Genomic DNA, 23129 nt, shown 5'->3' on the forward strand with positions numbered 1-23129 from the left:
AGCCGGTGGTAGCCGGTAGCCGGTTTTAACCAATCAGCATTCAGGATTAGACCCACCCGATGTATAATAGACCAACAACTGCTCTACCAATAACAGCTGGTTTTCAGTTTTCCTCTCCCCACTCAGGCCACTCCGACTGTCCTAGCAAAATTCTTTCTTGAGAAATTGCTCTTTGCTACGAAGTTTAAAAAAAAAATCGTTTTACTTAAACAATCATAGTTGTTATCCAGAAATGATTTGATATTGAGATAAAAACGGCTGCATTGGACCTTTAACTAGATTTATATTCAGGACCTAAAGAGAGTAAGGAACAATGAGTGATGGGCTCTTGGAATACAGGCAGCACACGAGGACAACTTTCAGATTTACAATCATTTAATTAATGTCAAATGTAGTTTACAAACGGGAAAGACACGTACCATTTTCAAGAATATACAAAGACACAAATTATTTGACACAATCATCTTGTGCAATTTGTCATCTTTGGGGCAGGTTGAAATAAATCTCCAGTTGAAGGAACCACAGTGAGAAGAGCTTAACCCTTAATTCTCAACAGTGTTGTGAAGCAGATTCACAAAAGTCACAGCTCTCGTCTTGACACACAGGTGTAGTAAGCTTAAACATCCTATCACGGGTTCAAAGGTGACCCACACATACCTTAACACAGCTTTAAGTGTTCATTTGCCTATGCATGGTTACCTGTACATGAGACTGCTAAGTGAAACTATAACAAAAACCTATACATGTACTGTATGAACAGAGGTATTGGGAAAATAACTTTGTAACAACGTGGAACAATTCTACAGATCCTTTGAGCCTGTGATCATTCCTTCTAACAGGCTGCTCCAAAACATACCCTTTATAGAAACAATACTGTACTAAAGATGTGTACTGCTTTTATGAAAACAAACCTGCTGTATGTCTACATTGTAGCGATCATTCTCAAATAGTCACCATAAAATAGCATCTAAATCAACAATGGAGGGATATGGTGAAAGAATCTTAAACTTAAACCAATGTAATAATCTCTAAACTGGAGACAGTTCTGAAAACAGTAGTCCATGAAGAGAAACCAGGTCTGGACTGAAATAAATATAAAAATCTTTGCATTTGTGGCTAAAGTCTTCATCTATTGTTCCCCTTCCCAAAAAATGGAAGCTTTCTGTACATGTGTTAATATATCTGCAGGGTTTCCAATGGGGTTTGAATTCAGTCATAAACCTTTCATTTCTTTATTTTTTGTCAGCATACATCAATACAGACATCACAGGATACATAGTTTTACAAATACAAAGCACACCACCTTGCTGTGGGGTAGTGTTCAGTCACTGGGCTTGGGAAATCAGTTGGTCAACCCAAAATGGCGGCCCACTCCTCTTTTCCCTTACAGATGGGAAGGACCTGCCTTTACGAGTTGCCAGGTTGGAGCCTTTGCTGGGTAGCACAATGGAAGGAACACTCAAACATTTCTGGAGAAGCATTTTATGAGGCTTTATCAGAGAGGAGGACAAAACAGAAAACCAAAGTGATTAGTAAAGTGATATGATCAGGAACTGAGGGAGGTTAACTTAACTGCGTTCCAGGTTGTGATTTTGAAAACAGCTGTTTGGCCAGCGTTGCAGTTCTGTAACAATTCAAAGCCATCATCTCTCCTAGTCTATGGTTAGAGCCATTTGAATCTTTACATTCCATTAAAAAAAAACGAAATAAAAATAAACATTATCTTCTTGCTTTAGGTTTAACTCTTCTACAGATGTTACTGTATAGTTTAATGAAAAATGTACACCATCTAAACCTTGAATTTCTAATTGAGTAGTTTATTATTATTATTACTTTAAATGTATTCCTGTACAATGAAATAGAACTTCAACCTCAAGACGACAACATTGGTTTAAAAATAGAGGGCGTTCTTTTTGTCAATTTTTTAAACATCATTCCTTTTCCCCCCTCATCAAAACTCAAAATTAAAACTGGAATTTAATAATATATACTTTGTGTGTGTGTGTGTATGTGTGTGTGCGTACATATGTATACAAGTGTAACCTCTGTCATTTACACACAACACTGTAAACATACACAGACTATTATACATGTGCTTGCACTGATTCTTGGGATTTGGTTGACTTCACTATAACACCACAACTGAAGAAGGGAAAAAGGAGGCTGAAAAGAAGAGGATCCCCTGGATGTTCTGAGGTTGTCGGTTTGGTTGAACACTGAAAGAGTTGATTGTTTTCCTTTCCCCCTTACCAGGTCTTCAAGCAGGGTGCGACTACCGGTGGTCAGCTTAATATCTAGCTTGGCTGTCCCGATGGCTTGAACCAAGAGGGGTTTTCCACACAGAGAGAGTTACACCACCACCTCCTCCCACCTGAACACACCTCTCCGCAGGGATGATGGTGAGGCGAAGGGAGGGGGGCTCAGTGAGTAACACAGCAGTGTAAAGCTAGGTCGTCTGGGAGCTACAGGATCAAAAAACACAGAACCAGAAGTGTCAGCCAGGATGGAGGGTATCTGACTGGACTAGACCACCCATCACTAGAGGGCATCTGACTGGATAGATCATCCACCACTAGAGGGCAGGGTGGAGGGAGCCAGTGAGGGGTGGTTGGTTAGTCATTCTGAGAACACTCAGTCATAATGAACTACTTGGTTAGGTTCTGTCCCAATGTTTGGTTGGTTGGTTGATCAGTCAGTCCTCCCCTGGTCTGAAGAGTCATTCAAGACATCAGTAATCTCTCTAAGCTCTGAGGGGGGCTTCACAAACCCAGGCTCACGCAAGGTCAACAAAAACAAATACTGAGAGAGCAAATGGAAATATAAAGAGGAACAAATGGAGGGAGGAGGGGTTGGAGGTGTAGGCCGGTCAGGGCAGGCGCTGTCTTCTTCACATGTAGACGCGCCTTAAATCTCCTGGCGATGTGATGGTGTTGCATTGAGGGCACAGTTTCTTGTTTCCCTGTGGGACAGCGAGAGAGAGAGAGGAACATGTCATTGTTGAGGCCACAATATGAGTTGAGGGTTTCAGCAAAGCATAGAGAATGCATCGGTCCTTTTACCCCTCCGGTGAAATAGTATGCAGTACTTAGACTGACAGTACAGAGATGGTCCTGTAATAAACTCAGCAATAAACGTCCTCTCACTGTCAACTGCGTTTATTTTCAGCAAACTTAACATGTATAAACATTTGTATAAACATGAGATTCAACAACTGAAACATAAACTGAACAAGTTCCACAGACTTGTGACTCAAAGAAATTGAATAATGTGTCCCTGAACAAAGGAGGGCAAAATCAAAAGTAACAGTATCTGAGGTGACCACCAGCTGCATTAAGTACTGCAGTGCATCTTCTCCTCATGGACTGCACCAGATTTGCCAGTTCTTGCTGTGGGATGTTAGCCCACTCTTCCACCAAGGCACCTGCAAGTTCCCAGACATTTCTGGGGGGAATGGCCCTGCCCTCACCCTCCGATCTAACAGGTCCCAGATGTGCTAAATGGGATTGAGATTCGGGCTCTTCGCTGGCCATGGCAGAACACTGACATTCCTGTCTTGCAGGAAATCACGCACAGAACGAGCAGTATGGCTGGAGGCATAGTCATGCTGGAGGGTCATGTCAGGATGAGCCTGCAGGAAGGGTACCACATGAGGGAGGAGGATGTCTTCCCTATAACGCACAGCGTTGAGATTGCCTGCAATGACAACAAGCTCAGTCCGATGATGCTGTGACACACCGCCCCAGACCATAACGGACCCTCCACCTACAAATCGATCCCGCTCCAGAGTACAGGCCTTGGTGTAACGCTCATTCCTTCTACGATAAACGTGAGTCCAACCATCCCCCCTGGTGAGACAAAGCCGCAACTCGTCAGTGAAGAGCACTTTTTGCCAGTCCTGTCTGATCCAGCGACGGTGGGTTTGTGCCCATAGGTGACGTTGTTGCCAGTGATGTCTGGTGAGGACCTGCCTTACAACAGGCCTACAAGCCCTCAGTCCAGCCTCTCTCAGCCTATTGCGGACAGTCTTAGCACTGATGGAGGGATTGTGCATTCCTGGTGTAACTCGGGCAGTTGCTGTTGCCATCCTGTACCTGTCCCGCAGGTGTGATGTTCGGATATACCGATCCTGTGCAGGTGTTGTTACACGTGGTCTGCCACTGCGAGGATGATCAGCTGTCCGTCCTGTCTCCCTGTAGCGCTGTCTTAGACGTCTCACAGTACGGACATTGCAATTTATTGCCTTGGCCACATCTGCAGTCCTCATGCCTCCTTGCAGCATGCCTAAGGCTCATTCATGCAGATGAGCAGGGACACTGGGCATCTTTCTTTTGGTGTTTTTCAGAGTCAGTAGAAAGTCCTCTTTTGTGTCCTAAGTTTCATAACTGTGACCTTAATTGCCTACTGTTAGCATCTTAACGACCGTTCCACAGGTACATTAATTGTTTATGGTTCACTGAACAAGCATGGGAAACAGTGTTTAAACCCTTTACAATGAAGATCTGGGAAGTTATTTGGATTTTTACAAACTATCTTTGAAAGACAGGGTCCTGAAAAGGGGACGTTTCTTTTTTTGCTGAGTTTAGATCAAAACCACCACATCAGTACAGAACGGGTATAAAACCACATTCAGCCACAGTGTATAGATCCCTACACATGCCTCCGTCAGTGACAGACGGCCTACAGTGGAGCATCAAAGCCTGCTCATCATCCTGTTCCAAAGGTTCCTGCTCTGCTCTCTCCCACTTTGAATCCCTGCCATCTCCTATAAAGCTGTGTACAGGGTGTAATTAAAAGGCAATGGGTGCAGGAGCTGAGAGCAGGGCATGGTGAGCTGTGTGGTCTCATCTCTCTGTGCCACACGAGGTGGTGCTGCCCAGAGTGGAGAGAGAGACGGGCGTCTGCCACGGCAGGAGGGAGGGCTGTCACACAACCATACAGTCTGCCAACCGAACCATCTAATTGGGTCCAGATCACAAGACACTTCTTACGCAACTTAAAAAGTTTCTTAAGGAAAAAAATAAGAAGTCCATAAGTGCAATTCTTCAACAATTTCTTAAGATATAATGATTTTCTTATGAACTTCTTACAAGATGTTTGTTGCAAGGCAACCAATTTAGCTAGCTATCTAGCTAGCAATGGCAATCACGTTAGCATATTTCATACTGAAATATGTTCTTGGGTTTAAAATAATCAATACTGAAACTTTGTGTGTGAATTAAACATGTTCAGTTGCTTTCATAAGCTTATTCTCTCACTGCCCAGAGTTTAAGACGGTTTAGCTATCTTGGAAGTAAGAACTAACCCAAGAAATGTATTTTCAAGAATTAAATTTCTTAACTTTTTGCTTAAGGAGAAACATAAGAAATAGCGCAATAACATTTTCAAGAACCTTTTTGAGGAATAGCAACTTTGCTTTACTTTCTCCATCAGTCTATAGTTAAGGAAAAAATGCAATTAAGAAGAAATGTCTTAAGGTTTTGTGATTCTGGGCTCTGAACCCTGGCATGTATCCGACCTGTGTTCAAATTTGTTTTCTTTCAAATATTTTGAGCGTTTGATTGAGCCTGCCAAGTGTCATCTAGCTGAACCCCTCCCCCTACAAGACTTGACACGCCACCAGCTCAAACACGAAAGACATGTAGACTACCTGCTTTCACTGCTCTCCTGTCACTGACTCATTAACAGGAAAGAGGAATGAGAGTTATGGGGAAGGTTACTGGAGCCACACTGTGAAGAGGTATAGTCTACTACCTGTGTGTGTGCTCAGAGTGAGAGTCAACTTCCAGCACACAGGGACCTGTGTATGTAAAGTCTGAGAGGTACTCGCTGACTGACCTGGGATCTATCTGGCTAACGGTTCTTGTCAGAGTATGCAGAGGACACAGTGGGAGTTACTGGACTTTGGGGCAGAGTTCATACACTGAGCCCTGACACACTGATGTGGTGGGCGTGTGTGTGTGTGTGTGTAAACCTGAGTGCACAGGGTTAGGCCCTGGCTTGCAGAAAGGGGTAAATAAATCTTCGCCAGACAAGCGAGCACACAGCTGTTAGCAAACAGCCGAGTCTCTGTGCTGCCAGAACCAGGAGTCGGGGGCAGCTGGGGGGCCGGAGCAGCTCTCACACCACAGTGCAAAGAGGATTTGTGGCTCCCAACAGGTCTGCTCATGTCTAGAGATGACCAGGCTAAGGAGATGGCGGGTGGCCTTGAGTAGAGGTGGTCTCCATAACAGCAGCAAGCAGTAACAAAAACTGTTAGGGAGTCTTGTACCAAGCCCAAACTGGTAAGCTCTCGTTGTCTTAACAGCCTACAGGTTCATTTTGAAAGTGAATAAAATCAGACAGACTAGCTACTGTACCAGCCGCCTTCTTATATTGTTGTATACCTCATCCAGACTGCTTGGGTTTCCACTAAGAACCCCCTGTCCTCTACCCTGCACCCTGGCTCCAACAACCAGGTTCCTACATCTCTCCTCTGTTAACACAAAGAAATGACGGCAGGTCCATTCTTTTCTTCATAATAAAATAAGAGTTACCTGATCTTAATGAGCCTGGTGTACGATGTGGCCAGCTGCCGTGCTCTATGAAACTCAGAAAAAAGGTCTGATGGCTACACGCGTTTACTTTGATCAAGACGAGGGGAGCCCTGAAGCGCAACGCTTGTATTGCCGTCTTCGGGCGACATTTGAATGCCCACATTAGGAACAAGCTGATGCAGCAGGCACACATTTGTTATCCACCCCTCAGACTTCCCCTTCCCCCTCCCTCCTTCCACCACACAGCAGCATATTTAATATATTGGGTATTGGAGGAGGATGAGGGGGGCTGACCTGTGGCTGGGAAACATTTTCTTATGAATTGCTTCCGTGTGTAGTAGCAAAAAACAGGAGGAGAGGATGAGGAGGGAGTGCCTTAGTGACAACAAATCCTCCTCAAAACATAGAGCAGAGATCCTGGAGGTTTCCCTGCCTGGTTGGGCCTACTGTACTGTACAATAAGGGGTTAATGAGTTAGGTGGGACTCACTACTGTGTTTGTAAAGAGGAGAAGAGGTACTTACACCCTTGTGGTCAGATGCGACAAAATTGTCTAAATAATTTACTTCATTATCCAAAGCTTCCACTGGCTAATCACTGACCAACGACCAAATTAGGAAAAACGAATAAGAAAACAAACATAGCTCAAGAGTGTGTGTGTGTGTGTTAAGTTTGTGTGTTTACACCTAAGAGGGTATAATTCAGAGATTAGAGTAGACCTCTTTGTTTCAGGGTTGTGAGAGAGAGAGAGAGAGAGAGAGAGAGAGAAGTGGGAAGTTCACTCACTATGAAACTGTTCTATAATCAGTGGCTGTAATGTGATGAAGTAATGTTGCCATGCAACAGCAGTGTTGTGATGTGTTGTGGAGGCTGGGTGGATTGGTGTTGGGTTCTCACCAGAGTCCTGAGCCAGCATTCCTCACAGTGGACGTGCCAGCACTGGATGGAGGTGAGGGGCATCGTGTACGAGTCCTGCCACAAGGGGGAGAGAGAACATTAGCATAAGAGATTAAAGGGGAACTGTGTGGACTGACACAAATGGACACAAACGCACGGTTGCAGGCACACACGGCACAACACTGGACAAGTCTTGACGAACGACGGCACCAAACCAAAGCACCAGGCAGCACAGCTAGAAGCACAGGCATGGAGGAGGGAGGCGGCCAGCCCAGCGAGCAGACGGGCAGAGGGAAGGAGGGTGGATGAGCACAGAGAGCCTTACCCTCCGGAGCGGGAGCAGCCGTTTAATCCCGCCGCCGCTGCAGCCCATAACGTAGCCTCTATACAAACAGTAAATGCTCAGCGGGGGGAGGGGCTTTGAGCTCTCAGCAACCCGCCTCTCATTTGGCGCTGTTACTGCGAGGGCCCGCCCCCATTGGCCCAGATTCTTGTCTTCAGCCCTGTCTGTTTGGAATCTCTTCCTCTGTAGGGAAGTACAGAGGGGGCACTGCTGAGCACTAGAATGTGGCGGACTACAAAGCATAGAAAGAAACGGGTACGGACGGACTGGACAGACACCGACACATGCACTCACACACACAACATCAGGCGGCACTGGAGAGAGAGGCCTATAAGAGTTTCTGTTGCAGTTCTTGTGATGTGTTTAAGACTTGTGGCAGGCTCTGGTCAAAATAAGCTATAGATCATTTTACAGGCCAGAATATGCTCTTTCTATGAAATGTACTGAAACAGAACAGGGAACACTGAATGTGAAGATGATGTGAAATCCAATGCATCCATCTAGTGTCCAGTTCCATAAAGCAACAGTAGGAGGTGGTAGAGATTCACCGACAAGGACCCTGCTGAGGTGGTCTGCCTGTATGATGCTTTAACAAGTGTTCAGATAACACAGACTACAAACAAACTCCTTGACGAGCTTGTAGAGGAAGATCCTCAACTCTACTGCCTAACAAGCCCATGCTATTTTGTCTTTCAAAATGAGGTGTAAGCAGTCAAATTTAACTCCTGACCAACTTTTTTGGTGGGTTAGACTTTCAGGTCATTGCATAGGCTATTTCCTCACCCCTCTAAAAAATGAGAACAAAACCCAGTCAACAAACAGGTGTGTCACTCAGAGCAGAGCTCCTTCACTCCTCAGCCTGGCTGAGTGAGATTTGTGACGGGAGGAGACGACAGTAATGACAAGTTAGCTTTACGATGGTCACCGGAGGGCAGGAGTTATCAATATGCATCCATTCTCCTCTCCTGTCTGTCACCCCGGGGCTGAGACAACCTTTAGGAGGGGCAGGCGCCAGTAATTGCTTGCTTTTCACAGAGTCGTGGGCCCGGGCCGGGGCTAGGGAGCAGGGGTTGCCAAAGCATCAAAGAATCTTCACTCATTCTGCAGGGTGAGAGGATGGCAGGGTGGGTGGGGTCTATCACGATGGGTGAAGTACCACCACAACAACACACTCTCAGGAACACCTCTGACAGGATTCTGATTGGTCAGGTGTGAGGTGTTGTTAATCCATGATGTCTGATTCTCTCTCAGACCAGAACAGCTGAGACAGTCATTTGGGACATGACAGATCATCAACTCTCAAGGAACTGGATGCATTGATGGAGTCCAATCACCAAGGTGACATCAATGACTAAAAGACAGGAGTTAACTTATTGACCCCCCTCCCAAAATGATAATGAACCATCAGTTGAAATAGTCAGAGAAACTCCTCAAAGCTGCAGGGTGGTAATTGGCCAATTCAATGGGCTGGTTCCAACTGGGGCTCCAAAGTTATAGTTGGTGCAACAGAATCTCTCTGACACACACACATCAGGGGGCAGGGAGGGAGGAGGGCTGACTTTCAGGCCATGCAGGAATCACTTCAACCACCAGACAGTACATGTCAACACAAAGCCTCTGCCTGCACACCACAACGCTGCATCCCTAATGGCACACTAGTCCCTATATAGTGCACTACTTTCGACCAAAGCCCATAGGGCCCTGGTCAAAAGTAGCGCTCTATTGCGGGCCTCCCAAGTGGCACAGTGGACTAAGGCACTGCATCGCAGTGCTAGCTGGGCCACTAGAGATTCTGGGTTCGAGTCCCGGCTCTGTCGCAGACGGCCGTGACCGGGAGACCCATGGGGCGGTTCACAATTGGCCCAGCTTCGTCTGGGTTAGGGGAGGGTTTGGCCGGCAGGGATGTCCTTGTCCCATCGCGCACTAGTGACTCCTGTGGCGGGCCGGGCACAGTGCACGCTGACACGGTCGCCAGGTATAGTGTTTCCTCCGACACATTGGTGCGGCTGGCTTCCGGGTTAAATGGGCATTGTGTCAAGAAGCAGTGCGGCTTGGCTGGGTTGTGTTTCGGAGGACGCACGGCTCTCGGCCTTCGCCTCTCCCGAGTCCGTACGGGAGTTGCAGTGATGAGAGAAGACTAACTACCAATTGCATACCACGAAAATGGGAGGGGAAAAAAAAGGGGTAAAAATAATTTTTTTTTTTTTTAAACGTAGCGCTCTATAAAGGGAATAGGGTGCCATTTGGGAGGCACCCCAAGAGTTGGTATACTAGTGGATGGGCGGGTTGCTTGGGTTCAAAAACTCTGTTATGGTAGACATGCATAGAGACAGAGAGAAAAGCACATGGATGGCCAGAGAAGAAAGGAGTGTAGTGGTTCCTTACCATGCAGATGAGACACTTATATCTGTCACCTCGGAGGATCTGTTTCTCCAGCTCCCGTATACGAGCCTTTAGTGCTTCGAACGTGGTGGCTGTCGATCCCTCTGTGATCCTGTAAAGAAGAAAAGCTGGGGTTGGGTCACAGTGACACTCAAAGAGAAAGGATCAGTACAATTACATGATGGAATCTCTTGTTTTAACTCTTCGGTAGCAGCACTGCAGGGATGCAGAGGCCAAGGTATTTGGTGGCCATTTTATGCGTTATCATTCTTAATCTTCTACCTCAGTCCCAGTATCTGATTGCTTTGAGATGGTTGTTCCTGGTCAAGCTTTTCATTCAGTCCTTGCTTGTCAGGACACCGAGCTGTCTTTATACTGTGCATGACACGTCCCTATTTAACAGCTGTCTATCTGTATCCTCCCAGGTCCTATCCCTACACTGACTGACCCAGGATTTACAGCTCCCTCACCTCTCAGGCCCTCTACTAAATATCCCCTGATTAATGCCCCTGCCTGGAGAATGTACATTTAAAACTGTCCTGCAGCATATGAACGAGCAATAACTAAGTCAATATGGCCGTCAGTGATTGCCCAGGACGCGGCGCTGGCCAGATGTTTATGGTGATCCGCTCATTTTCCAGCCAGATGGAGCGCTGATCTACAATATTGATTTACTATTGGACCAGCTCTCAGCGGTAGGCAGAACGCTCCCCCACTCCGATTAGTGGTCGGTCGGAGGGCCCATTGCCTCGGCTATCTATGGCTTAATTTATTATAGTACCGGCCTTGTGTGGTTGCTCAATGAGGAGTGAGGGCTCTGAGGACCACATACACAGTACAGGAGAAGAGACAGACAGGCTACTTACCTAGGGTGATAGCTACATTGAATAAAGCACTGTTTTTGTCTTTTCATATAGAGATACTCACACCAATGCCATGCTTTCTTAACAGAAGGTAGCAACATTTGAGTTGAGCCGAATATGACTTCAAGACCTTGAATGTTCCTTTGTCTCGTGTTAGTCCAATAAAATGCAGCCGATTGTGACTCAAGTCAACTTGAAACTCGTTTGACTGGACAGAGACCGTGGCTACAGAAAGGAGAGGCCAGTCATTGTCTCCTGTCCTGTGACACCATGGCAATAAAGCTTTAAAATCTCCTCTTATTAGTGAGGAGCTTGTAAAAAGGCATTTAGTCTTGATTAGCGTGCTTATAAAGCAGCCCCAGAAGCGCTGTCCTCTGTAGCCTGCTGTTTTCCCTTTTAACAGCTTCATAAATCCCTGCGCTTGTTCACTCAACCAACACTGTCATTGGGCCGCACTGAGTAAAACTTTTCCCTATAAAGACCAACCCTTCTCGTCTCTTTCTCAGACACGAGGTGGGTTGACAATGAATATTCATTTAGTCAGTGATTTATAAGAAACCACATTCTAAAAGTTATTTAATTCCCTCGTGCAATAAAAGGGGGTTTTAATCTTTTTTTATGTGGAGGCCTGAGCCGTTGGAGAGATGGATGGTGGACCGGAGTGTGTGTGTGTGCCCCTGGTTTACTACACACTAGGCAGAGGGGACTGGATTACCTCACCAGGCTGAAAGTAATCAACCAAACCCCAACAACAGACAGGCATGCACTGCATTACTAAACTGGATCATAGCCATTATTAGTATCTATATACCACTTTCAGCATACCTTGACATAATGACACCCTGTCAGTGTCACGTTACAGCTCTACCTCATTCTATTGTCTTCATGGATAGGTAACAGTGTCTTTACTGGGCATAAGCCTGTGTATAAATTATTACAATTTAGCTTGACTGGTAAAGGAAGATGGTCTACGCAGTTCACGTCTCGCTAAACTTTTTCTTAGACTCCAAACTACTATCATTTGTAACGCTACACCTCAAAAATCCATGTTATGATAGTGCCTTATAATACACCAAACAACCTGTGCTAAACTTGAAATTATTTATAAGATGAGTTATTGGCTATACGTTATGCTAAGGGAAATACAAGTAAAGTAAACATTGTGGGCATAAAACAGGGTCGTGAATCAGGCCTGGGCTAGGTTTCTGACCACAGTGGGACTCTGTGGGGCACTGAAGCTGTAGTGGCCTTGAGTACAGATAAAACCTTACAAGACTTACAATCTAACCTGAAATACTACATCATGCAAAGAGGACCCTGGCTGCTACAACAGCTCTGTGTAGCTGGGACACTACAGACTACAGGTCTTTGAAGGCCTACCTGGGCTTGTGGTCAGAAGGGCACAGAATGGAAAACTCAAACCTTATTTCAGTAGCACCGTTTCAGACGTTCTCCCTACCGGACACAATCACTGAAGCAACAGAAGGGGAAGATGGAGCCAGAGAACACCTTCCTAATATTGAGTTGCACCCCCACCCCTTTTGCCCTCAGAACAGCCTCAATTCGTTGGGGCATGGATTCTATAAGGTGTCGAAAGCGTTCCACAGGGATGCCAGCCTATGTTGACTCCAATGCTTCCCACAGTTGTGTCAAGTTGGCTGGATGTCCTTCGAGTGGTGGACCATTCTTGATAGACACAGGAAACTGTTGAGCGCGAAAACCCCAGCAGCATTGCAGTTCTTGACACAAACCGGTGCTCTTGACACAAGTCTTTTTGTCTTGCACATTCAACTGGTCAGTCTATGTCATGGAAAGAGTTTTGTACACTCAGTGTGTGTCATCTCAGCTGTGATCCTCCCCTCTGACCTCTACAGGATGGAAAGCGAGAGAGAGAAAGAAAGAGAGGGAGCTCGTCCTTCTTCCCCGTTAAGTGTTCTTTGTTCAGTCAATGTGTGCAAGAGGCTGTGCCTCGCGCCCATCTCTCATTTGATTAGCCGGCCTTGCTAGGCTCCCTGCACCCCCCCTCCCCGGGCCTCTGCCCCCCTGCAATCCATCTCCATCAGCCTGTTATCTTCATCTAGCGTCCACCTATATCCCAGCCTTTCATCTCTCAGGCAGGCAAGGAGGGCCAGTGGTGGCCTCCTGAGCACACTACTGGCTGGTGTAATTACAGTTAGATACGGGCGAAAGGGAAGAGGAGAGACCCAGGGGACTGAAAGCCTTTTACAAATGGGGATTAATCCACGTCCACCTCCTTCCCCATTCACCCATTTAATTCTGTCATCTGTACATACAACATCTTTGTGTGATAGGCCTATGCAAAAATGTACGTTGAATTTACAAACCCTTGGAAACTCAAATGTAGATTTACATATAGAAACGTGAATACTGTTGAAGACTAAGATCAAGTCAGAACATAGGCCTAGTTAACAAAACCCACACATTCCAACAAAAATGTAAATGATGGAGAGTGGGACGTCGCTATTATCATTTTTAATGTAACCTTTATTTAACCAGGCAAGTCAGTTACAAACAAATTCTTATTTACAATGACTGCCTACTTGTAAAGCCCCCCCCCCAACCCGGACAATGCTGGGCCAAGTGTGCGCCGCCCTATGGGACTCCCGATCATGGCCAGTTGTGATACAGCCCGGGATCAAACCCGGGTCTGTAGTGACGCCTCTAGCACTGCAGTGCCTTAGACCGCTGCGCCACTTGGGAGACTTACAGTCCATGGCTGCCTCAGCTTTATTAACTAAGGTCTTAACTAGACGGACACCAGAAAATAAAAGTCCCAACTGATTTCTTCATCTCCAGCCATATGCATGTGAGGAGGGTCTTCGATGGCTATAGGGGGAGGGCTCCTCTCTCTCACAGGGTCCGAAGGGGGAGAGGCAGAGGAGGAGGGAGGGGGTTGGGTAGAGTCATCACATATAAATTGAGGACAGATTCAATTATTTGCGGAGCTACATGGAAATCTCTGCCATTGTTTCAAGTTGAGCATGAAATTTTGCAGCAATCACATTGGCGGCATTGGAGAGCTCATTTATCTTGTTTGGGAACGAGTGGGGCTGGAGACCCCGATGCCAAGAGATCATTACCCATCTGGGATGAGATCAGAGATTTCACTACCGCAAAACGCACGAGCACACACACACCGTAGCAACGTAACGAAAGGAGACATATCTCATTTTCATCTGGGATCGAGGGCTGAGAAAGCCATATGCATTTTGCAAACAGCAAAGTTGTTCCTCTGAAATCATTCAATCCCTTATTTGGACTTTTTAAAAGGATTCTCACATTAAGTCTCTTTTCCATCAGGAAATTGCCCATAAAACCCTGCATGCCCATTTGTTTTCTAGATTTTGGCACAGAAGTCAGAATGTAACATACAAGCAGCATTGTACTGTTGAGAAATGAATGACGTCAACTCATGTACTTATTATGATTATTTCTTCCTTGTCTTGTCTATGACAATAGTAAAAATAATCAAACAGGCTTGTTCCTCCCAATGAGCCAACAGGCAGTACGGAGGAACTGTTAAACTATTATTCCTGGAAGAACCCTTCTCTCTGTGTTTGACAAATGACATCATCTCCCGCCGTATAATCCCTCCCAACGTCCTGTGGAACCTGATCAAATAAGGCCTCGCAGAAAACAACGGCAGGCAGGGAGAAAAACGCTAAATATCTGTCAGAAATATAGGTTCAGCTGGAGAGTTAGTGTGACTGTCTGTAGATACATCCTAAATGGCACCCTATTCCCTACATAGTGCACTACGTTTGACTTTCTTTTTCCCCATAGGGCACAATCAAAAGTAGTGCACTATACAGTGAATAGGGTGCCATTTAAGATGCAAAGTCAGTGCTCCAGAGCAGACTGGTTGGTGAACCTGTCTCTCTCTCTCGCTCTCTCTGCCTGGCTGATGGAAATATGATATTAAATAAACAGGTGTGTCAAGTCTGGAGCAGAGCAGCCGATAGCTAAGCTAATAAAGCTGATTAAGGGGGCAGGCAGGAGGCCCTTCTCATGGCTAAGGCCTACTCTTCCTTCAGTCTGACAACCAGCAGGAGTGATCTATGCCCAGTTCGCCTAACACGCCTAATACCCCTACTCCTTCATATAATGGCAGAGCGGTATTCTCTCTCTATGGCTGTGGCGAGTGTGTGTCTGGGTGTGTTTCTGAGGGCGAGAGTGTGCGTGTGTGTACGAGAGGGGAGGCAGAGAGTTTCAACATAGTTACAGCGATGAATCAATCTCCTAAGCTGTCATGCTTCTGGCCTCACCACTTAGGGAACAATCCCCCGTCTAGCTTCAAGCTGACACAGACAGACATCTACACACCGCAAACTCACTATTCCTACATACTCCCTTTTGCCTAAACCCCTACACCGTTTTCCTGATGGACACAAGGCTTTCCCTCACTATCCCTCAGACAGTCACTGTGTTTACATCTCTCGGTCGGTCATAATGACGCTGCCACAGAGGAAGTACTGATGATGAATTCATCCCCCCACTCTGCACACACACACATTTATCCTGGGTACACACACCTTCAACCAGGGGAGAGGGAGGGAGAGATCGGACCAGATACGTGATCACAGTGCAGCGATGAGCCCAGGTCAGGTCTACGTCCCAAATGGGACCTTATTCCCTTCATGGTGCAGTACTTTTCTATGGGCCCTGGTCAAAAGCAGTGCATCATGTAGGGAATAGGGTGGTGCCATTTGGGACGCAGCCGAGATCAATGCATCTCAAGCTGCTCTGATTATGCACCAGTTCAGTTCTCCAACAGCAGGCTGATATTTAACATGTGGCCAGAGCAACTCTACTCCGATAACTGAGCAATGAAGCCTTTAGCCTGCCGGTGAGGCAGACAGGCAGGGCAGCCCTGCCAAGAGGACACAGTCAGTGGAGACGAGTGTGTGTGCGGCTACGGGTGTTAACAGCAAGTAATAGTGTGTGTGGATTTATAAAACACTTGCTACGATGGTACTACTACTACGCCCTTCACAGGAAGTCAATGATGATGGCGGCTGAGGGAGAATAAGAAATGGAGCCGTTTGGCTGCTTTGTTGAAACCAAAACATTAATTTATCTCAGTCAGAGTGAGCAGTACTGGGGAAATGGACATTGAGGAAAGGAAATAGTCAAATGAGATGTGAGGAAGGAGTGTCAAAGAAGAGACAGAGAGACTGTGATGGAAAGCAGTTTCTGACCCGTGGCCACATTTGAGATAGGGGTGGGGGAAACTGAAGCAACTGAGCCAAAATGGAGAGCAAGAGGAGGAATATGCCAGACATGCAGAAGCAAGCAATCAACAAAAGTCCCCTCCCTCTCTCCACTAGCTGTGCTACTCTGACCCCAATTACCCATTCAGAGGGGCTGGCCATGCTTCCGGGCACCGCTTGTCGGGGAATATGGATGAGGACACGGAGATGAGGGAATTAGAGAGGCTGCCCTTTACCATGCACAGATTATTCACATTTATCTGGTGCTTGGTAGGGAGGCAGGGGAGACGATGTTTCTACTACACTAGGAGGTCTGCCAACCTGCTACTTCTCCCCAGGCCCAGTGTGTGTGTGTTTATGTGTGCACCACCTTCCAATAAGTGAACACTCCTGAAGGATGGTAGAGCACCAGCTAGGCAAACAATTCCACATGATTAGGTTGTAATGAATTGGGGAGGTAGCCGGCTAGGTAGCAAAAGGGGGAGGTAGTGTGTGGGGTGATATTAGGATTCCTGCGTGGTGCTGTGTGTCTGGCCCAGATGGAGTACACAGCTACAGAGAGGGGATCAATACAGTGGGACCCTCCTGTGATCAGACCAGGGGATGAAGTGAGACTTCGCTAGATTCACCGCAGGAGGAAAAAATGACCACACAAAATGCATCATTTATGACATAACAGGCCAGGCGAAGGAAGGAAAGAAACTCATCTGAGAGTAATAGAAACGTGATATGAGAGAGCTGGGGGAGGCAGTGGTTGGATTTCAGCCTGGGCAGGTGTGTGTGTGTGTGTGTGTGTGTGTGCGTAGGGGGCTGAGAAGAGAGGGTAGGAAGTATGGGGGATGATTCTTACTTCTCTATTTCACTGTTTTTACAGGTCCGGGGTGCGTTGGAGGATGAGCAGGCGGCGTTGGGCTCCTGAGGCGGCTGCTGCTTGCTGCTCTCCCCGTTGCTCGTAGAGGGCATCTCTGCAGAGAGAGACAGAAAGACGGGGAGATATTAGCACTGACCTCAACATTCATCAATACGGTCAAAAAACGTCAATAGGGTAACCATAAATACAGAGGATGACATCTTGTTTCAAGCCTCAACTCACCATCACTGGCCCATTTGGAGAACTCTGGCGTTATTCTGTTGGATGGCATTCCGCCACTGGAAGAGCAGAAAGAAACACATTGCTATGTCTTGAGAAGGAGCTCAACGTCACAAAGCAGAAGGAGTCAATAGAGTAGAGTTTACTAGCGTACAGTAGAGTAGGAGTGAGAACCTACTTCAACACCGCCCCGCGCAGGGCCTCCCGTTCTTTGGCTTCTCCTTGGTCCTCTCCGGAGCAGGGAATGATGTCTGCCTCTGTGTACTGGGCCTTGCCGTACTCCAGCGTGTCGTCTCCGTCCACATCCAGGTCGGCGTCGCTGTCGTGGTTCTCCTTCGTGCTGCACATGGCAAAGCCTGTTCCTGAGGAGAGGGAGGGAGGCGAGAGAAGGGGGGCAGAGGTGGGAGGCGAGAGAAGGGGGGCAGAGGTGGGAGGCGAGAGAAGGGGGGCAGAGGTGGGAGGCGAGAGAAGGGGGGCAGAGGTGGGCGTCAGTGTCTAGGCTCTTTCAGACCATGCAACCTTTGTCAATGTTAAGGAGGAAAATAACCATGTATGTAAATACTGTACATACCAGAGCTACTCAACTACTATTTGGGAAGATCCGGTCACAGAGGTGGCAAAGGTCTGGATGGATAATGTCATTTATCGGCGTAGTAACAAACCCCCACCTCGCAACCCATGCGACCCCACTGTTCAAACTGTTCACACCCCTCTTGTTGGTGGAGAGAACATGTTGCAGTTTTAAAGGTAATTTCCTTCAAATCTACAAATTTTCCATGTCTTATGTGAGTTCATATGATACCGAAGTGACTCAACAAAATCGATGGGGGCCCCCAGGGGGTCAAGGCCCATGGGCACGTAATCTGACCATGGTAACTACAAGATTTAGATAGCTAGATATGCTACTAGTTGATAAACTGGGCATTTCTGATAGGTTATCCAGAGTGACTTACAGTAGTGACAGAGCTGGTGGAGAACATCTAGTTTATCAGCATTTAACACCCCCGTAGTGAGTGCATACATTTTCATCTGTACTCGTCCCCTGTGGGAATCAAACCCACAACCCTGGCGTTGCAAGTGCCATGCTCTACCAACTGAGCCACACAGGAGCCCGTTCTGGGTCCGGATGCAGACCACCAGTTGAGTATGGCTGGTATATACTACACAACCTCTGAAACATTCATTTCTGCCATTTCAGATGGGATGACATTGCAAACCAGGCCTCCAACGAACAGTAGTCTTTCCTCTAAGACCCTGTCTGCCTATCCCTCTCTCTACACATGTAGACCAGCAGGGTAACAAAGATCTGAGTCTATTAAACCTGCTGGTCAAGCACATTGATTGAAATGGACATGTTGAGATGCTGCCATCTCTCCCTCCTTTCCTGTGAAGTATTGTTGGCCAGGTGAGGCTGTCAGCGGCAGAGAGAGGGAGGGGCTGTGTCAGCTGCCAGCGGCTGGTTATCTGGTTATGGGGGCTGACTGACTGGCTATAGGTCTGACTGGCACCTCTATAAACACTGTGATGAGAGGCTCGCCAGACAAACTCCTGCTGCTGTCTGACTGGCCCTTTCAGCTCCACTTAGGGCCCTGCCTCTCACCTTGCCTGTGCTGCCATTGAGAGACACACAGTGCTGGGGGCTGATTGAGTGGTCAGGGCCCTGCCTCTCACCTTGCCTGTGCTGCCATTGAGAGAGACACAGTGCTGGGGGCTGATTGAGTGGTCAGGGGCCGACTCTCCCACCTTTATTTAACCAGGTAGGCTAGTTGAGAACAAGTTCTCATTTGCAACTGCGACCTGGCCAAGATAAAGCATAGCAATTCGACACATACAACAACACAGAGTTACACATGGAATAAACAAAACATACAGTCAATAATACAGAAGAACAAAAGAAAACAAAAAGTAAATATACAGTGAGTGCAAATGAGGTACGATAAGGGAGATAAGGCAATAAATAGGCCATGGTGGCGAAGTAATTACAATATAGCAATTAAACACTAGAATGGTGGATGTGCAGAAGATGAACGTGCAAGTAGAGATACTGGGGTGCAAAGGAGCAAGATAAATAAATAAATAAATACAGTATGGGAATGAGGTAGATAGATGGGCTGTTTACAGATGGGCTATGTACAGGTGCAGTGATCTGTGATCTGCTCTGACAGCTGGTGCTCAAAGCTAGTGAGGGAGATATGAGTCTCCAGCTTCAGAGGTTTTTGCAGTTCGTTCCAGTCATTGGCAGCAGAGAACTGGAAGGAAAGACGACCAAAGGAGGAATTGGCTTTGGGGGTGACCAGTGAGATATACCTGCTGGAGCGCGTGCTATGAGTGGGTGCTGCTATGGTGACCAGTGAGCTGAGATAAGGCGGGGCTTTACCTGGCAGAGACTTGTAGATAACCTGTAGCCAGTGGGTTTGGCGACGAGTATGAAGCGAGGGCTAACCAACGAGAGCGTACAGGTCGCAATGGTTGGTAGTGTATGGGGCTTTGGTGACAAAACGGATGGCACTGTGATAGACTACATCCAGTTTGTTGAGTAGAGTGTTGGAGGCTATTTTATAGATGACATCACCGAAGTCGAGGATCGGTAGGATGGTCAGTTTTACGAGGGACTGGAGCTGCTGCTGGAGAAGAGGGTAAAACCCATGTCCCTGCCTGCCACCAAGGATAACCCTTTTTACAATGATCATATATACACTGAACAAAAATATAAAATGCAACATGCACCAATTTTTAAGATTTTACAGTTCATATAAGTCAATTGAAATAGATTCATATGGATTTCACATGACAGGGCAAGGGGTCCACCTACTGGGAAGCCAGGCCCAGCCCATCAGAATGAGTTTTTTCCCCACAAAAGGCTTTATTACAGACAGAAATACTCCTCAGAACACCCCCACCCCCCCTCAGACAATCCCGCAGGTGAAGAAGCCTGATGTGGAGGTCCTGGGCTGGCATGGTTACAGGTGGTCTGCGGATGTGAGGCCGGTTGGACGTACTGCCAAATTATCTAACACAAAATCGGAGGCATTTATATTTTTGTTCAGTGTTAAAAGGGACCTTTTAAGTTTGATTTGATCCCTGTGGCTGGGTGGAGCATATGTCAACAATGGCTGTGGTGCACAAATATGTGTGTTCAGCTGCTGGTGGCGGAGACAGTAGTACCAGACAGCTGAGGGGACCAGTGGGCAGATACTATTTAAATAACTCCAAGGTCCCTGCATGGTGGTGGTGTGGTATATCTGGACAGGACAGGCTCCTATGCTGCCCACTGGTCCCCTCAGCTGTCTGGTACTACTGTCTCCGCCACCAGCAGCTGAACACACATATTTGTGCACCACAGCCATTGTTGACATATGCTCCACCCAGCCACAGGGATCAAATCAAACTTAAAAGGTCCCTTTTATATGATCACTAAAAAGCATGGGAGAATTGTAAAAAGGGTTATCCTTACATTTACATTTTAGTCATTTAGCAGACGCTCTTATCTCTCCCACAGCACATAGTCAACCACCTGGACCTGGGGAATACCTCAAAGGCTGCTGTAAAGGAGGGAGGGAGGTCTGGTGGCCGGGCGGTCACAAAGGTAATACACTGCAAATGATGCCCAGCATTTCATTAATCTACTGTGAACGACTGGTGACACGTAGGAGAGGCTAAAACAAATAAACAGACTCTCCCTTGTCCCGCCCACTAATGGCGTCCAGTGACCAGGCACATTGGGGAGAAGAAAGTGACAGAGGGTTGGAAGGAACCAGAAATCACTGTTAATCCAATCAATTGATCAGGGTATTGATACTGCGGCTAGTTAGCGATGCATGGCTGGAGCCAGGAGATGGGAGGGGGTGGGACAGATAGCACACCATTGATTTTTAAAAGACTGTGGTGTTGAGTGGTGGCAAGAAAGAATGGTTCTAGATGCTTTCACTGTCCCCAACCCCCAACAGTTTTGGGGCCACAGTGGCCCCTAAGAAGAGGACTTTCCAGAGTTCAGATTTACTAGATGGGATTAGCATTAAACCCAGTGGGACATGGAGAAATATTCCCCTTAAATATACTCTCCCCAACTGGAACTGACAGAGATGGGCAGACTACTACTGCTGCATTCCATCCAGTTCAATCTTCATTCACCACAGTGGTAAGTGTGGAAGAGGACTATAAAGACAAGTAGGGAAAACAAGATCCCCATCACACTGATAGTTGACTGCTAGAAAGTAAAACCAAGGGATGCTATAAAAGCAGGTGGCATGTAGTCTAACCATCCAGCCCAAATTGGAGTGTCCAAAGTCTAAGCGTCAGACCCTGTTGTTGTCCCATGAGCAGACGAGAGGACGATGAGAGGACTACAGCAGTCTTAAGTCACGGGCCGCGTCCCAAATGGCACCCTATTTCCTATAGAGTGCAAAAGTAATGCACTATACAGGGAGCCGTTTGGGACTCAGCCATGCTGTTGGGCCGGCCAGCATGGTCTGGTCCTGCTGCTCAGCCCCTATCTCTCCCTTTAACCAGTCTTGGCAGGCAATCTAATCTCCCCTGAAAAGGTCAGCGCCACCATAACTGCCTTTCAGTCACATTATTTCATTATTTATTTATCCTCTCCGCTCCTCCTCTTCCTCCTCCTCTCCGCCCCACCCCACCTCTCTGGCAGATCAGCCAGGGTCGATATACAGACACACCAACACACACATCCCTGTACACCGGCACACACACAGGTGCACATAAACATATCCACCACATTCATTATCATAACCAATCTTGTGCATCTCATTGACTTGAACATGTAAAATATATGTGTTCTTGCCTGTGTAACATGGACCTGACCGTGACACGGCACACCTATTACCACGGAGACAGAGTCAGAGACAACGTTAGGTTTCTGAGCTGTGAGCAGCGAGGGAGGGTCAAGGGGCCAATCAACATAAGAGACAGCCTGACCAACAACACCCGGTCGCCATGGCGCTGATAGCCCTTATCAGCCTTCCCCAGTCGGCTCTGGTCGAAGGCCGTCATATCTCACTGGCATTTACAGGACACGTCTGGGGAGATGATGGGACAGAGATGGAAGAAACAAAGATGGCTGCCGTCTTTGAAGCCCATTTATAAAGGAGAAAGCGCTGCTTTATATCCCTGGTGCTATCTTCAGTCAGCGGACCCAAATCCCCTCTCCCCGGATCAGCCCCCTTAGCCTTGGTCTTCACTATCAGGCTGTTGGGATCAGATCTGACCCTCTTCATCAATACAGCAGCCTTTAGAGCTGTCTCCCAGGTCCTTATAAGCCATGTACACAGGAGGACCAGGGCCCCACACGTCTCAAGCAGAAAAGTGTTCCTGTTCGATTTTCCTCCCACCCTCTGCCTGTCTTCGACTTTTCTGTGCTGTTTAAAGGGCTTCCCTTTGCCTTTCTTCCCTCCCCTCAAAGGGAGAGGTGTCGGTGTTGGTGCTGGTGTCTCATAGAGGATAGCTTAGGCCTCTTATCCAATTGAAGCCCCTTGTCTCCGTCTCTCCTCTCCGCATCAACCACCCCCACCCCCCGTGGGCTGGATGGATGGTGGATTCTGCCTGGCTGGACCCATTGAACCATGGTCGACTGCAGCAGAGCTTTCAAGGCAAATCCACCTTCTGAGCTTCTAGGGGGAGGGGGTCGCTTTAAAGTGGTATCACCAGCACCTCTGGCTTTGACCAGCCCTTATCTGTGTCACATCACAGGACGTCGGGCTATCACAGCCCGCCAGAAGGGGTCTACTGCTCATTAGATGAATGGACAGACAGACGGACAGCCTCAGGAGGTTCA

At 47.2% G+C, this 23129-nt stretch overlaps 1 protein-coding gene across 8 annotated transcripts in view; it reads right to left on the bottom strand.

Annotated features, from left to right (window-relative positions):
• Positions 1–357: 357 nt before the first annotated feature.
• Positions 358–23129, bottom strand: part of rnf220a (ring finger protein 220a) — a 172769-nt gene continuing 149997 nt past the window's right edge. For 4 of the 8 annotated variants that reach the window (XM_029704863.1, XM_029704861.1, XM_029704862.1 and 1 more), the window contains 7 exons: positions 17517–17700; positions 17342–17397; positions 17099–17213; positions 10158–10266; positions 7755–7955; positions 7430–7504; positions 358–2959 (listed from right to left, as the gene is read on the bottom strand). In XM_029704863.1, the coding sequence (XP_029560723.1) occupies positions 2888–2959; positions 7430–7504; positions 7755–7955; positions 10158–10266; positions 17099–17213; positions 17342–17397; positions 17517–17700 (812 nt within the window). In that variant the 3' untranslated portion in view covers positions 358–2887. The remainder of the gene's footprint in view (positions 2960–7429; positions 7505–7754; positions 7956–10157; positions 10267–17098; positions 17214–17341; positions 17398–17516; positions 17701–23129) is intronic. The other 4 variants (XM_029704866.1, XM_029704865.1, XM_029704864.1 and 1 more) reach the window with 1 other exon arrangement.

This window comes from Salmo trutta, chromosome 21 (assembly GCF_901001165.1).
Source record: "Salmo trutta chromosome 21, fSalTru1.1, whole genome shotgun sequence".
Classification (NCBI taxonomy): Eukaryota; Metazoa; Chordata; class Actinopteri; order Salmoniformes; family Salmonidae; genus Salmo; species Salmo trutta.